We start from the raw sequence: 18,237 nt of genomic DNA on the forward strand, positions 1-18,237 counted from the left end.
ATATTTAATACTATATCCCGTATTAATTAAAGGCCCTTCGGGTCGACGATAACATGCTGGTGAACGATGCTTCGAGTTCAGCGTCGGCTACACGCAAATTGACCACAGGGATCGTAAGTTTCCTTCGGCCTGAAGAAGGTCGAAGAATGGGGTGGGTCGGAACAGGACATAGATACCAGGAAAAGAGGGAGGCCGGAGGCTCGAGCGAATACAAGGGGCGGAGGAGAAGAGACGGAGCTGAACGAAGATGCCTCTGTATAGAGTCGAAAAGGCAAGAGGAGAAGCAGAGGGTTGGTCGATGCCGCAAGGTCGTTCAGTATCGACGGTCTTTCCGATCCCTTTCTACAGGGTGTCCCGAGTCAATCCTGCGACTCAGACTGCGTTTACTTTCCGCACATTTCATTATAATAGGAAAATTTTCCCCGTAATCATTTGACACCAGTGGTCAGCGTCGCCATTATCCGAATTTACAGAAAACCTACGAGTATCCTTCTCAGCAAACCGTTTTCAACATCAACCCTACGCACTACAAATATTTCCTTCATAAAATCCAACTTTATCAAATGTTTAAAGTTAATGAAAAAATGCCACCACCATTAGCTATTCAACCACGAAACTTTTCCAAGGAAGGATCAATGTTTGTGGCCTAAAAAAAAAACAGAGCTCTTTGAACGGCCGCCGATAAAATACTTCAATCTCGTAAACGGCAAACATTCAATTATTTTGAAAACGCATTAAACATAAAACACGCACTCCCACGAATTGCGAAATCCGGGAATAGCGATTCCGCGCCGCGTTCCGAATAAAATAAATTCGAGTGGAGTGGCGCGATCCGATCCGATTAAAAAATTAAACAGCGAGCCTCGACCTGGCCCTGCAGTTTTCATTTCGAGATGAAACATTGGAGTATCGATTCGCGCGGCGAGATCGAACGAGCGCGAACGTTCCAACGTCGACGCGACGGTCACGCTTGCGAGTCAACACGCCGCACAATGGGACGATCCTATAGTAATACATATTGGACATCGAGACGGAATTGCGAAGTTCAAATTTGAGTACATTTTCATGACACTACAGTTGTTCACAGTAATATTCGGCCACTTTTGAAAGGACGGTAGCAGTTTTAATATTGAACCATAGAGTAAAGTGCCCAAATATGGTATAGTCGCCTATTATGGCACTACCTTATATCTTGTAAAGGAGAAGTCACACTCTACTGAGAAAATCCTCAAACAATAGTTTACCATGTTTGCTCAACAGTGTGCAGTGCCAGTTGTGTTTCCACGTGTTGACTATTTTTGTGGTAACAGATTTTCGATTGTATCTTTTTCGACGAAGGTAAGTGATTTTGAAATGTTTGAGCATATCTGTAGTTTGAGTTTATTTATATTAATGTTTACCAACTGTTGGTTTGGGCTGAAATACATTTTCTCTTTGTCAGTAGCTAGTATTCTCAGTCCACGTGTAGTTCCCAATATGGCACTACCAAGGGTTCCCTAATATGGGTACAGATATATATATTGACATTCTTGGTGTGGGTGCCAAATATGGCACTATGTGTCATATTAGGGACTCAAGGTGTACCATATTAAGAACCACTTTCGCTGGAACCTGCAAATGACACACCACAAAAAAAATATTTTTTCCAAGCTGTATTAGTTTTTGAACAAACTTGACCCCAGGATCTTATAGGGAAGAAATGCATCTACAACTTGTACTTTTTTGGCCGAAAAACAGCATTCCACAATAATCAAAAAATGACATCAACAAAAAGTGGTTCATATTTGGCCACTTTACCCTACGACTTGAATTTTGTTGAGAAGTTAGAACCATTTCTTTAATTTGAAAAATTTTGAAAAATTACAATTGATCGGAATTACTGATTCACCGTATAAGAAAATATTTGTACATTTCTGAAGTGAAAACATTTTAGACGCACCGCGGACACAATTTCTGGCCAATGAATGAGTCTGAAGCGTCACGCTCTCAGGTGAAACGCTACTCCGAGCGATCGAGAAACAGACAGGTGTGCAATCGGCATAGAAATTTTCATTTCTTATGCGCACAGTAACTGATCTGTTTCTTTTATTTTAAAAAAGGCATGTTGATTTTCAAATGGCCTTAGAGACGCCTAGCAAATAAAAACTAAATAGTATAGTTGTATTTCGTCCTCGAAACTTTTGTATTAAACAATTTTCCGAAGACGGCGTTGTTCTCAAGATATTTAGACGTGGAGTTTTCAAATATACGAATGTCCAATCGTCGTATACGCTCGCCCCGCTGTGCGCCGTGACGCTGGGAATCGGGAGAATTTCAAGGACGCGTCCTTGCCACACGCCATTGCTCCCTTTTAACTGATCCTTTTGTCGCCGGTCACCTGTTTAACGTATCGTGAGCGGCCGTTAAGCGTATCCCATTTTTCAGGGTATACGTTCGACCAACGGACTCTCGAAATCGGGGATTTATTAATCCCGTGCCGCTACTCGGTATCGGCTTTCTCTCATTTCTTTTTTCCCCCGGTCTCCTCCTCTCCTTTATCGAAGCAGCAACATTTATTGGCTCTCTCTCTCTCTCTCGTACTCTGGCCAGAAAAAATACTGTCCGCGGTGGGAATTCTTGAAAGCGAAGATTTATTAATTCCGGGCTTTACCCGCAATATTATTTCTCCCTTTTGAAAAACATGGGTGGGTTGCGAGGATCGCCTAAAGATCTAACACGAGAATTTTACTGATCGAGGTGTATTTCCGCTGTTTTCAAGGTTAATCGAAGGTCGTCTTTTGTCAATGTCTTTTTCTATGATCTTGCAATGACAAGTTAATGTGTTCGCCGTACCTTGCAACACGGAATTCCAATCTGTCTCTTAGGTATCTCTGGACTTCGATCTTTCGAATGAAACAAATTCAATGGATTCAGTCAGGTGTTTCTTCGAGAAACTCGCCTCTCTATTCAATCTTACACTTTACGATACAAAAGCGCAAGGTTCGATTATATTACTGTCGTTATTCCGTTATTGTCGTAAAATTAATGGATTCTTAAGTCTGAAACTCACTCACGTAATATCGACAGCTTCGACGACGATTCTCTTAACGAAGGAAAAACAATTTCTCGTCGCGTAAATATTCACTAACTAACGAATAACCTTGTACACGACCGTTTCCGTAGATTGAATCCCTAACAGCCAGGGATTAAATTATTCTGTGATTACGTTCAAATTCACATCGATCGCCGTCGGCGGGAAAGTCGCGCGCACATTTGCACGTAGGAACGATGATCACCAATTAACGATGGAAAAGGTGGCAAGCCGAGACGACACGTTTTCGATTCAGCCGGCCGCTGATTAAGAACACCTGCGCGCACCCGTCGATCGGAAATCGGATTGCCATTAGCCGCGTATCGCCGGCAATTTAATTATTCGATTAAAAAAGCAAACAGTCCATTTTTTTCAACGAGCCACAAAGATCCCGTGCACGCTCCCGCCCATTATATTCCCGCGAGAATTATTCAAGACGCGACGCGGAAACTCGAGGCTCTTATAACGAAGTTACAGTTACGGGGATCGATCACTCCTTTTTTCAAAATGGTCCGACAACGTCAACGAAAGGCACTCACTGTGGCTGATGGGAAAGCCCGCGTAATTACTTTCCTCTAATATACTCGAAACGTCGTTAATGTCTCGAGCTCCCAGCTGGTTTACTCGACACGCTTCCCGCTTCGCGAAAACTAACAATATTCTTCTCCCCGGTGGATCGAAGGATCTATTATTAACGATTAACTAATCTACCTATCGCGGGTTCGATGTGTCTACAGCGCATATGCACGAGCTTCAATACTATAGTACGTGCAGCTCGATTAAAGTGAAACAGAATTTTAGGTACAGTCGTAAAAGTCTACACAAACCGCCTGCCAAACTACAAAGATATGAGACAAAACAACAATTCGTTTCAGTGACTATACAATTCTTGTAATAAACATTGTACAGACAATCTTTCTTTGCATAAAAATCCTCAGTCTAATAATAATAGTGGTAGTATATGTACATATTTTCTCTAGTTATTCTACAGAATGAACTGTTGCGATCGAAGTGACTTATCAAACAAATAATCTTCCATCCAATCCTGATTTTGCTTAACAGGTACGATTAACATGTCGTTAACAAGATCGTCGGTAACTAGTTTAGTAACTTCGTTAGACTTCTTCGTACTAGACAGTTTTAAAAGCACTCTCCCTGTAAACCCAGCATATGCCACAAATCAGGGATGAAGAGGATTTAATAAGTTATACTGAAGGCAGCTTCGGTACCTCGAAAATTCTCATTTTTCCGAAACTTCGCAAGTTTCTAGAACACTTCCAGGAAAGCAGCTTTCGTGTTTACTTTTTGAATCTTCGGAGCGAGATTCACCCTAAAGGTTAGTATACATGTTTCCCTATCATTATTTACATCAACGAAATTATGAACGCTTCATAGAACGTTAAAAGTGCTTTCACACAATATTGGGCTTACAATCAATGACAAATTTCTCGAAATTTCGTAGTCGTCAACGCTTTTCTTTATGTAACTTCAAAGTTACTAGAGTAAAGTGCCCAAATATGAAACACTTTTTGTTGATGTCAATTTTTGATTATTTTAGAATGCTCTTTTTCGACCCAAAAATTACCAGTTGTAGATGCATTTCCTCCCTATAAGATTCTGGGGTGAATTTTGTTCAAAAATTAATACAGCTTGGGAAAAATATTTTTTTTGTGGTGCGTCATTTGGAGGTTCCAGCGAAAGGGGTTCTTGACGGCATCCACACCAAGAATACACACCAAGCTATACCCATATTAGGAAACCATTGGTAGTGCCATATTGGGAACTCCACATGGACTGAGAATACTAGCTACTGACAAAGGGAAAATGTATTTCAGCCCAAATCAACAGTTGGCAAACATTAATACAAATAAACTGGAACTACAGATATGTTCAAACATTTCAAAATCACTTACCTTCCTCGAAAAAGATACAATCGAAAATCCAACCACAAAAATATTCAACACGTGGAGAGTGGAGACACACAACTGGCGGAGGATCGATACTAAAATCTATAGAATCGTGCGAATGCACTGCACACTGTTGAGTAAACATGGTAAACTATTGTTTGACGATTTTCTCACTAGAGTGCGACTTCTCCTTTACGGGATATAGGGTAGTGCCATAATAGGCGACTACACCATATTTGGGCACTTTACCCTACTAGACTGCGGATCTTTATGCATTTATAGCAAAATTAAGTAAATCAAATTCAAAATTGTAGGGAAATTTTAAAGATTAAAGATGTCAACGTACGATTTCTCCTCTATTAAAATCATTAAGGGAAAATAGTTAGGTTTCCATTTCTTGCAATCGATGCATACAATTTTTATTTTGCATAAAGATTTCTGCGGTCTAGTGAATACGCATTTTCACCTGGAGGATCAAAAAGTAAGAAAATTTGTCAGGCTTACCAGGTAAGTCGAATAAAAGTTCCCTCGCAAGAATATTAGGGCGGGGTACGTATCCCGTAATCAAAGCGCATCGCTTTCATTCCCGCGCGATCAGCAACTGTCCCCGTCGAAGAAAAAAATGCATTTATCTCTGGAGAGCGATCCTCTCGAGGCTCTAGATTGCTCCGGACGATTCTGGTTTCCGGGTGAAATGAAGGAAACCCGGGGGTGGGATGAAGGGGGCAGAGAGGACGGTACGAAAACGAGCCACCTGGCGATAGGTGGCAGGGTGGATTGCGCGGCCAACCCGAAAAAGAAGGGAGGAATGACGGCGGAGCAGGAGAAAGGGACGAGGAGGGGAAAAAAAGAAGGCCGACAAGGCCGCCTCTAATGAGAACTCGAGCGATTTTCCATCGGTTTTCCAGGTCGACGAAGGTCGCGGCCGAACCTCGTGAAAATGAGAAAGACCTCTCTCTCTCTCTTTCTCTCTCTCTGTTCCTGTTCGTTCCTCCGGGTTCCCCGGCTTCCTTTTCGCCCAGTGGCTTTTTATTCATTCGCGACCGGTGTTTAGAGGATGCTCGTCGAGGGATTCGGGTGTACAGGGGGAACGAATGTCCTTCCCGAGTAACCAACGAAAAGCCGGAGGACGAAGGGGTACGAAGGACGCGGAGGATAATGTCGGCGGTCGTCGGTCGTCGGTCGACGAAGAAGAGATGGCGGAGAAATAATGAGCCGGGCTGTTGTTGTTATTACGTACGTGTTGTTGGCCGGGTTCAACGTGTCTGGCAAGCATTGTTTCCTCTTCCAGCCGGCTCAAGGACTACGCGGGACAATGGATCGCGCATCGATTCCAGCCGCTCCTTTTCCCCCTCCCCGCCCCTTTTCCTCTCTGTCCATCTATCTATCTATCCGACCGCGCGCCGTCGATGTCGTCTACACGCGCGAAAACTTTTCATTCGAATCTCATGAATGTCACTTCCCGACAGTTTACAGCGGGACACTAGTCCTCCGAGTTCGATTCGAGGGAACAGGAAGGACGTAAATGTTATGAAGCGTTTCAATCAGGGAATACTATCATAATCTGCGGGCTTATTATACTGTGTGGTCGGTAAACTTCAAAGAAGACGTTAATGATTGGAAACGAATAATTGAAGGGAATCGCAAACGAACGATACTCCGGTAACAACGTTATAACTTCGGATTCAGTCAACATTTTCACATACAAACAGATACCACGTGGTCTTAACACTAAACTTACCACCACCGGTCAAAATGACCGGTTCCGGAATTTTTATTTTACAATTATTGAAATAACGAAGATGATTTTATAAGGAATGATTGTATACATAGATATCTGTAGTAGAGCACATATTATTATACAATAGCGGCCGCACAAAGTCTAAATAAAATCAATCTTGTCATTTTTATACGTGCACATGCACCGTTTAGCGTTAAAACGTGCACGACTGGGTCTCCGGGATTTAAAGATGTTATGCTTAACAGTTTCTCCGATCAGAATTCCTGGAAGATGAGAACGCTTTGAATACATTGTGCACACTTAGCTCGATTCGTGATTGAGTTCTTCGAGTCGCCGATGATTATCTCGATTAGGCAGATAAGTATCATAACGAAAAGAGTGACTTCTTCGGTCACGGAACGATGCTTCGCAAATTGTCCGACGCGATCTCGTCGAACGGCTTGAGTTGCGCAATAAGTCGTATCAATTAGAGAGACCGAGAAATCGTCTATTATGCATGGTACGTGAGCCCGCTTATCCGTTGATGTACACCGTGTTGCACTGAGTGCACTGTGCTCGATGAAACAATGAGTTTCCAAGAAAAAATATAAATTTCCAACGACCCACGTCCCTCCTCATCCTTGCGTGATTTAGTCCTGCTTCCCTGCTGATCGTTCTTTCTAAAGCTCGAGCACAACATGGAAATCCGAAGTACGTGACCGAGAAATACCGACCGAGATAAAACCGACGGTTAATTGCTCGCGAGTGCACGTGGATGTTACTGGTTAATCATCTTTTCAGAATATTCCCTTCCAATTAATTACTTTCTTCGTGCTTTTAATTATTTCTCCCGAGGATCTCCATTCGACGGCGTAATGGAGATTCTTATCTTTTCATCGTGCCTCTCTATTATTTTATTGTCAGGGGCCGACTCGGTCGCTAATTTCAATGGCGGACGTTCAAACGTTCCGCGAAACATCCCGAGAATCTGAAACTGAAACAAACGGGGCATCGGTCCTGTTCACCGAGGGATTCGCCTCGAACGGATACATTCCTCCGCGAGGATCGCAAAGGACGATCCGGGAACGCTTGGGGATGGAAGAATGCGCCGGACAAGCGAAGCAGTTCAAATGCCTCGCCTCTGATCCTGGTACAACATCCTTGATTGAGCGAGTCGATGCATAATTCGAAATAAACCGCGTGTGCCGATATACTTGAGCCTATTTCCGAAGTGGCAACCGACGCGCAGGCGTTGTTGCACAAGAAACTTTATCGTTGATTTTCGCTAAAACGTTGAATATAGGGAAGCATACATGGGCGGGAGTACAATGTCCGATTCCCCTTGAATCGGACGCTAAACCAATCGAGCACCAAAAGCGATTAAAACGTTTTAGCTTATAAAAATTTATTTAGATTTTATGCCATTTTTATCGCAATATGCGGTTGGATAACAAATTTATCGAATCAATTTCCATGTAGACCACTTCATGTATACAAACTGGTCAGTTGACCGGCAGTATTAAGTTCAATATTAACCTTCACTCTGCGCATAGGGGTGTAAACGCACGCCAGACTAATGAAAACGTACTGTCCGTCCAACGAGAGTTGGCACAGATTTTGCTAGTGGGGTGCAGGGGGATCTGCGAGACCCCCACTCCTGACGCTCTCGGCTGCGGACCCCACCCTTGCGCTTAGGTTCTGGCGGGAACGGTCGTCATAGGAGCTCGGTGTCACCACATCGCTCTATTGCAGTCGCATTCAAGACGCTCGTTTGCTGTCGTTGGACGGACAGTACGTGAAAAGTTATCGAATGAACCTCTTAGGAATGCTATCTGCGACACACATATTCCACAAAAATTGGAATGACTAAATTTATTATTTTTATTTATCAGTGAATTGTTCTACATTATATTGAATTTTGTAATTTTTCCATACCTACCGTCATGAAAATTTCACAAATACCGGCGCAGTCAAAGTTTTTCTTTACATTTCGCACTGAAAACGAGCAGGGGTGCGATTATAACAGAAAATAAATTTCTATCGTCCACAGAAAATGTGTTCCGAAAGACTGAGCTAATCACCTCGTAAAAATGCAAGATGATCAGAGTGGAAGATGTTGTGTGCTCCTTTCATCAGCGAGTCGTATTCTAACAAGAATATGTACAATTAACAAAGAGGCAGCTAAAGCCACGGCAGCGTTGGGAAGATGTAAAAGCCGGTGGATCAAAGAGGTCCCGAAGACCGTGGAAGAGTTAAACAGAATATGATCAACGCGTCTGTTCGGATCTTGGCTTGGCGTGTCTGCAACACGAGAAGAACGGAGGCAAAGGGGTACAACGAACTTCTGGGTAATTAGGAAAACGAAAAAGAGGATCAAAGAGCAACCGCGGAGCGAGACAAGGGGTCCCGGAAGCATAGAATTTCGAGAACAGAAGATAAGGCACGTCTGGGCTGTGTGTCGCGACGATTCAGCGGGTATACTCGTTGGACGGTGTGTACCCGTGCTACCAGATTATGGCTCATTTGCTTAGATACAAGCGTATCTACCTGCATATCGGCCGCGCGGTTAGGCGAACGTTTACACTCGCCTGACGCGCCGTTTCGAGCACGTTGCGCGAATTTGCGCGTGACTGGCACTTCTATGAGTCCTCGTTACACTGCCGTCGACGTATATCGGCAATTAGAGGAATCGCAGATTCCGCGCTCTTAATTGCAACGGAGGAAACTCCTTGTTCGCGGAACGGCCATTTTTGTGGATGCGGCCACGCTCGAATGAAATCCCAATTTCCTTCCGATCGCACTGTCGCCGGCAAGACTCCTTTTCAGTCTAATTTGGACATTTCTGTCGTGTCTACAATCCTCCTTTCATTGCGGAGCGTATTCTTTCTACTTGCAGCGCATTCGTATTTTATTTACCATTTATTTCACATATGTAAAGAGTCCGCGAATAGGGACGCGGTGAAGTAAATGCAAATTAAAAATGCAAGGGTTAGCGATAAAACCAAATTTATTATTTTATTTTGAACTTTGATCTATGCCATTTATGTGTGAAAAATTATATCACTCAAATGTTCACCACGACTGGTTTTGCAGACGTTGATACGATGGTCGAAATTTTCGATGACATTTTCCAACATGGTCACTTCAATCGCATTTATTTCGGCAATAATGCTGTGTTTTAAGTCTTGGATGTGGTAGCTGATTTACAGTAAACTTTGCTCTTCAAAAACCCCCACAGAAAAGTCGAGAGCTGTCAAATCACATTTCCATTTGTTGAAATTAGGCGGTCACCGAATTTCGACCGCAACAACTCGATAACTTTAACACAACTGAATAACTTTAACACGGTTTTCAATCGAATATGACTCCATAGCGATAAATGGGAAACATTCAACTAACAAAAGCTAATATACATGACAGAAAATAAACATGGCGTCACTGTTAAATTGACGATCACTTTAACAACAACAATAGAACAATAACAACAATAGAACCTTGATTATTGGAACAGTTGCTCGGTTCTAATGCTAGATTGAATGTTTGTTAATTTGTATAATAAATAATGTTGCATATGGATCACCTTGAATCGGGCTATTTACATCCGAAGAATGTCCTTCGCCGTGAACTTTCTACAAATTCAAAAATAACATAAATCACTCCGGAACTACGTAGTTCCGCGTGTAAATGGTATCGAGTATTCAACCGTGAACAGATAAGGGTAGTGCGGTTCTGGTCAGGTAGGGTGAATAGAACCAAACCCAGTCCTCGTGAGGACAGTAGGGTGAGCCCTGATCAGACAAGGGAGTGAGACCGAGCGTTGGTCAGGCGAGGGGAATAGGATCAAAGACTGATTTGAAAAGGAGAGTGGAAACCATCGCCGGTGAAGTGAAATTCCTACTGGGTTGACGTCGAAGTACCTCCCCTCTGCGTAAACTATTCAATTAATCTAATTAATTCCATTTCGTCAAAGGCAATAATTAAGATTTGCTCGGTTCGATCGGACGGTGGGTCGGAGCGGTTCGAGGCAACGAGTTATACTATTATTCGATGAAATTGTGAAGAAAATAGTGAAGGTCACGATTTTCCACTTTTTAGGGAAAGAAGTTTCTCATCGAAATAATTTGTGAAGAGAAAACTTCTTTAGGCGCATCGCGTACGCAATTGCTGGGCAGTGAATGAGCCTGATCCGTCACGCTCCGAGGTGAAACGCTATTCGGAGAAACAGAGAGTATTAGTTATAGTTATGCGCACAGTATTGGTCTGTTTTTCCGTCAACTTTCAGTGCTGTTCCGGAAAACAGAGAACTGTAAGCGAGATCTAAAGTAACCAACGACGAGAATTCACGCACGCCATTCGAACGGCGCACGCAACAGAATCATTCCTGCGGAGAAAAATGACCCCTCGGCTATGCACAGGTCAAGCAGGCAGGAGCCATTCGAAGTCAGCGATGATAGTCTATCCCAGATTACTGTATCACGCGATCTACGCCGTGATGAGGGTCTGTAGGTGGCCAAGACCGCTCGCAGGTTGGGATAGGTTGATAGGTTGACCAACGTTGGGGTCAGGCCTCGGCGAGGGGGTAAAGTAACGCTAATGACGCTGCCCCGATAATATACACGCTGCCCGCCATTTGTCCGGCCCAATGATCAGCATAAATAGCAGGGAAACGTTTCACCGTGAAAAATAGCTCGCGTTCTCCCTGATCCTTATCTGTCCCAAGCGAATGGACATTATCGACTTTGCGTGTGCTACGCGCATATCTACCCCTGCGAAACAAAAATGGCGAAGATGTTTATAGAAGATCGAGAATCGACCGGAGATTCACGAGCCAAGGCCAATGACAATCAACTCTCTTATTTTTAGCACGACGGTACCCTCGCGCGTCAAGAAACATACTCTTTTTCTCAGCTGGCCAGCGAGAAAAATAGATATTTCAACCCGCTTTCGTGGTTCGCAGAGAGTACGGAGAACGTTAAGATCACAAAGCGTACGTTTACAAAGAGGATACTTTATGAAATATGGAAATTAATCCCCAAGCAATTAAACCCGAAAAGGTAGACTGTGTAACTATACCAGCTGCACGGCGAGCACAGGCTTCATCGGAGTCCGTAATACGTACCCATTTCATATTTATCGTGCATAAATATTGCGTCTCGTAAAATTTTATTTCGCTTTTATCGGGATTCCCGATACGAGTTTAATAAAACAATGAATATTAATGTGAAACGGTGGATTTGTTATGCGAACGTTTACATGGAAAATGTGCACGCTACTAAAATGTCTCGACGTCAAAATCTTTATCAATATCTCGCCTGAAAGCGGAAAATGGCTCTGCGGTTTCACTTGCTGTCTATCAGCGTCTAAATAATATAAAGCGATATACAATTGATTGTATGGCGGTTATGACAGAGAGAAGGTAACTGTATTCCCCTCAATTTCTCCATCACCGGAGTCGCCATATTACAACTTGTTTCCCCACACTGCCTTCCCCTTCTACGCCGCTATTCCCCCACGTTTCCTCCAGAGCCTGGTCACGTGACGCGGTTCGTCTCTGTCGTGCATGTGTCGCAGTGTCACGTGACTAATCCAGTACTGGCAGAGAGGGGGTAATTGTATTCCCCACAATTTCCCAATCAACACCAGTGTCGCCAGATTAAGACTTGTTTCCCCACTCAAACTTCCACTTCTACGACACTATTCCCCACTCTAGCGCAGCAGCCGGATCACGTGAGCGGTTCGTCTCTGTCGTGCACGTGTCGCAATAGCACGTGACTAATCCGGTACCGGAAAAGAAGGGGTAACTTTTTCCCCTCGATTCGAGTCAATACGCTGCCTACCTTCTTTCGCAGCCATATTACAGAACAAGTGAATGCAAATGTGGAAGTGCAACACTCGTCGATGCGATCGTGTGGACCTAGAGGTCCCAGGCAATCTGGCTATCCTATTGAGCAGTAATGCGGCGGTTTTGCTGAACTGAATCCACGGGAACTGCTCGTTTCCACCTTGAATAAGCACCGTGCGTCCATAACTCGAATAGGCGAGCAGGTCGAGCGATTTCGCAAAAAATTGCCGAACGACAAAGCGGATCGGTCGATATAGTAATGGGCCATCGCGGCGAAGCGGAGAGAGTTGTCGGTGGATTGGCGAAACGGGCGCGAGTGCGGAGCTACCGTGCTTGCGAATAAATCGCGCGTCCGGTGTGCCAACACGAAACCGCGTGGGCTGGCTTGTAACGTAACCATATCGATCCATCGTCTCCGGCGAAGGGTCTCGAACGGAATAATACAATTCCAGAAACACTACAACAGCCCTCCTCGCACGACGAAAATGGCCGTGTCGTCGGAGGAACGAGACATTCCGCCGCGGGATCCGCGCGAGCCGCCACCATCGATTCATCTATAAGTCGGAACGACGCGAATTTATGGGACGCCCGGTATCGCGGGAAACCATCGTCGGCCGTTAATCGCGCGATGCCGTAATTCACCTTCATCAGGCGGGGTCAGATGCCACCAGTGTGTCGCGTTCACCGACGCACAATTTTGCGTATACAGGGTGGTTCGCCAGGTATCGACAAACCGATTGACGTGTCACCGTGATTTCTCGCGACGACTACCCATTCCGGTAGGCTTGAACAGAAGGGTTTGATGTTAACAGTTTTTTGGTGAATTGATGCGTAAACGACACGTGAACTGTACCACCCTTAGCATCGAGCGAACGGGACACTTGTCCCAGCGAAATGAACCCTTTACGGACGAAGATTTTTTTAAATAGTAAAGAGTATATTGCTCAGGGAAGTAGATCAAAGTCTTGAGTGCTGGGAAAGTGGAAGATATATGTATACTAATATTTGATCATGTACGCGATTACATTATTTGTCTGCATAGCATAAAATAGCATAGTCACGATACCTTCAATGTGACGACATTCGTCCGCAATGGGTTAACGGAGAGAGATGTTTGTACCTCAAGAGGTGTAAACGAATTTATAGGAAACGATAAAAGAAACGACTTACTCCCACAAGAAGTTGTGGGAGCAAAATGAGAGACCACACGATCGCGTCGGGATTTCGCCCCCTATAAACTCAGAGGATGAGTTCGGTCGTTGACGCGTTATTACCTTCTTTCCCTCTTTCTGAAGCGTAGGCGTGTAATCCCATAATATTAACGACTTAATAAACTATTAAGTGGAAACGGGATCTGCAGGTTGTTTACCTTACGGACCCATTCAGCGAAGCCAGACTTTTAATAAAACGTGTAAAATGTTCAAATAACAATTGCAAAAATGTGGACACATCCGACGAAACACGATAAAAATCAAATTGTCTGAACGTTTTTAACGCGAAGGAATAACTACGCGGTCTCAGGTTTCAAAACCGTTTTGTTTTCCAAACAATCTGGAGTATTGCCCGGCGCCTTTGTAAGTTATGCTTCACATTGGTGGCAACAGATTGAGTAAGACACGTACACGCGTCGCTTAAATGTTTCCACTCTCAACAGTTGAAACTTAAATGCAGGCACGTGCATCATCGTGCTATTATCCTAGGAACAAGAACTTCCGGCGTCGACGAGCGAACATAATCCACTAGTCACGCCGATGAAAGAAATATGTTTCGCGTAAAACACTAACACCAGTCTGCCTGCATTATCGACTCCTACTATTCCAGTCTGAAAGAGGATTAGATTGTTTTCGGATGCTTCGGAAGACGTCGCTTGTCTCTATTCGGCGAAGAACTTCGCGCGGCAGTATTCCTTCGCGTGGCAACTAAAGGCGAATCTTATAGACGCATCAAAACTTCCGAACAACTTTGGAATCTGCCGACGCGATTAAATTACGCAGAAAGTAATTTAATATCGATTTAAAGTGTAGATACTGCCACGCATATTTCGTTTACAAGAGCCAGTTTCCCGAAGATTTCCTTGGAGTTTTCGAAACAATAACATCTACGAGGTAGTAGTAGATACAGAAGAAGAGAAGGAAAACGAACAAAACTGTTTCAAGTGCGATTCCCTTATGGCTCGGGTACGGTTCAAGAATCTCGAAACAGTCTTGAGATTTCTAGTTTGGAACCAAGCGAGAGTTGATACCCAAAACAAACTCTTAGATTTGCGTAGATCACTGCTGTTGTATTTTACTCCCCCGGACATAAACAAATCGGCGGTCAACGAACAACGCCTTTTCGGACAACGTTGCATGTGTCCAGCACACGACAGAGTACTGAGGACAGTGACAGTGGCAGACAGCTGATTGTGTACATCGTGATTGAATGAGATAGAACGATTGGCCGATTGGCATGGGACCGAAACCGAAATGCGACAATACCGGTTTATCTACACCGGGCGATCTACGAAAAACACCTAACTAGCTTCGTTAGGCTTGAAAATAGAAGAAAATGTTAGAGAAAAAAGTTGTACCGTTAAAGGAGGCATATATGGTAATTTTCGAGGTCTTTTGAAGGTCATCGATGATTTTCAACTAGCACCACACAATATTTTCAGTTTCATAGTGTTGTAGCTGATGTCGAGACGAGTTCCATGATATGGCACACTACGACCTTCAAACGACCTTGAACTAGAAAATTTAAGATAAATCAATGATAAACTAAGCATGTGAGACGTGCAATCATTTTATTCGAATTAAATCAAATATTCGAAATGATGACCGTGAGCAGTAACACAAACATTTAACTATTTTGCAAGGCAATCAAAATAGTGGCTATAAAGAAGAAGGATCCAGAAACAATTAGTTGGTAGCAGGATACGCAGCGAGTGTACTGACAAGCATAAAAATGTTCACAGCATTGTTCTAGAAGCTGTCGCAAATTGTAGTAGCAAATGACAGAGCTAACCATAGGGTGGCAGTGTGGGGCATAGGGTAATTTACGCGTGACGCGGATCCGTTCAGGAAGCGCGCGCGATATCTCGAGATGAAGAACGATGAAAAGCCTGTGATCCGGCGTCGACGACGATTGTCAAGGTATAGGCGACTGACGATGCTCGTCGATGCTCGTCGGTGTCCGAGAGGCCCTCATTTGCCAGTCAAAGCAAGAGAGAATCTTTAAAACACTGACAAGGTCGCGTCGTTAGAGGCAGAACGGTTCAACGTGGCGCCCAGAGACACAGTGGAAAACATCGTTCGTGTCCCGTGGAGATACTGTCTCGGCGTGTACCGAGAACGAGAACGAGAACGAGAGTAAAAAAGAGTGACACAGATTCAAGTGCAAGGTTGGGTACAGGCTTGAAGGGGACGTTTGAGACTGCCAAGGTATTTCCGTCTCGCTTGCTCGCCGATAGGTTCAGGACAGGGGGACAGAGGCGGTCGCAAAGGATCGATCCGTATGAATGAATCAGATATTCTATCATTGCACCCATTAAATAACCTCTCCGGATACCGTTTACCCACTGAAATCAATCGACCTGTCCCCTGTTACGCCATTATCCCCATTATTATCGTTCGATCTGCGACTGCGAAAAACTAGACTGCGGATTCCACGCGTTCGTAGTGTCTACGACTATGCACGGCGTTAACGCATGGAATTGGTTCAATGGAACTTTAATAAGATCCGTCGTGCGCAGTTCTTAGCGTTTCTGTGAAACCGCACGAAAATTTATCCGCACTGTCCGCAGTCTGAACATTCTACGCGTAGAACGTTTAACCTCAAAGGGTGCTAAACCGTCACCCCTAACAGGTTTTAAGATCAGATAATCCGAATGGATTCCCAAGAGTCCTCTCTGTTAGCGATCGCTCTGTTTTCCAAGAATGTAAAAGCGAAATTCGAACGGGACGAAACTTCAGCCTGGATGGCCTTGAAGGTTAACTATACCTGCGCACGTAGAGAGTCTCTCGCAATTCCACATTGGAGAGAAAAAATCAAATACTACCGTTACCGTGTATTATACGCTGATTTGTAAATAACGTTCTATCATCCAGTTTCGTTTAATTCAATCGTCGAACGTTGCGAGTCACGAACGTGGTTGTCCGACGAGCTCATTCAGCGAATCGAACGTAATATATTTTTGTTAAGTAGACCATACTCCGCTAGATGGTCGAGGAGTTGAAAATTGTAGAGGCGCACTTACATTTTGCCTTCCAAGAATGTAAAAGCGAAATTCGAACGGGACGAAACTACAGCCTGGATGGCCTTGAAGGTTAACTATACGCTCACATAGCGAGTCTCTCGCAATTCCATTCGAGAGAAAAAATCAAATACTACCGTTACCGTGTACTACACGCTGATTTGTAAATATTGTTCTTTCATCCAGTTTCGTTCGATTCAATCGTCGAACGTTGTCAGCGAAAAGAAAATATGTGGTCGTTCGACGGGCTCATTCAGCGAATCAAACGTAATATTTTTGTATACACCGCTAGATGGTGGAGGGGTTGAAAATTGTAGAGGCACTTACATTTTGCCGTGATCCGCCATCGGGAGGGTTGGTCTCGCGGCGCAAACACGTCGTCGCCCTCTCGAAACCACTCGATCAGGCCGTTGCAGCTGGTGTACGCTGGCTGCTCGACGGTGGGGACTACTTTCGTTACCGTAACGCCGGATTCGGTCGGCGTGGAGCACGAGTAAACGCCACGACGATCACGGAGACGGATAAAACCGTGTATCACACGGCGGCATAGAGCAGCCGGCTTCACGCTAGTCCGAAAACGAAACAGATCCGGGGGTGGCGGGGAGGGGATGGAGGAATAAGTGACAGGGACGTACCGCGTGCGCGACGTTTATTGTTTCACGCCGTGCCACCCGTAACCCGTAACTGTAGCTGTCTCGCTCCGACTCGCTGACCACGGAGGTCCCGTACGAACGAATACAACAAGGAGTCGATTTCCTAAAACGCGGACAAGGAATACACGCGTTCAACCGTACGAAACACGCGGGGACCACCGCCGCGTAACGATGCCGCGATACACACCGCAGAAAGCCCGTTTTTCCAGCGAAAATGCGATCACAGACACACCAGTACTCCCGGCCCAGACTGTCATCGATTGTTGACGACTGTCGCGGAACATCGGGGGCCCTCACAACGGCATCCTGCTGCCATCTCCCGCGAACCAGCCGATCTTTCTAACGCGGCAAACTTCAAAACCGCTCCGTCGGTTAAAACGGAATCCACCGTACCTTCCTTTTTTGAAAAAAGGCGCAAAATTGAATTATGAAACCATTTCTTTTTTAACGATCATAGTCTGTATACTTGTGTTAACTCTTTGCACTCCGAATTATCTTTTGAATTTTGTTGCCAACAATTCCCTACTATTTTACGCGTTTTATTTACATTAAAGGACAGTTCCTTGACTGCTACTTATTTTAAACAATTTTGTTTACTAATTAGATTAAATAGCTTTGAAACTTTGTTGTAATTTATATTTGTGGAACTTATATTTGTTTTTAACTAAAAAATAAGATAATTATATAAATAAAGGAAGAATTGAAAATTGTCGAGTCACACCTGACAAAGAAGTGCAAAGGGTTAAGACAGAGTTTCGTAGATTTGGGGTGAAAAATATACCAGAGGGACAAGTTACAACAATAAAAACAAATA

At 44.2% G+C, this 18,237-nt stretch overlaps 1 protein-coding gene across 2 annotated transcripts in view; it reads right to left on the reverse strand.

Moving 5' to 3' along the window:
- Positions 1 to 17,259, reverse strand: part of Mtd (TLD domain-containing protein mustard) — a 253,295-nt gene extending 236,036 nt beyond the window's left edge. For both annotated transcript variants that reach the window (XM_076427942.1, XM_076427939.1), the window contains exon 1: positions 17,098 to 17,259. In XM_076427942.1, coding sequence (XP_076284057.1) covers positions 17,098 to 17,117 — 20 coding nt within the window. In that variant the 5' untranslated portion in view covers positions 17,118 to 17,259. The remainder of the gene's footprint in view (positions 1 to 17,097) is intronic.
- Between the last annotated feature and the right edge of the window lie 978 nt (positions 17,260 to 18,237).

This window comes from Lasioglossum baleicum, chromosome 7, assembly GCF_051020765.1.
Source record: "Lasioglossum baleicum chromosome 7, iyLasBale1, whole genome shotgun sequence".
NCBI lineage: Eukaryota > Metazoa > Arthropoda > Insecta > Hymenoptera > Halictidae > Lasioglossum > Lasioglossum baleicum.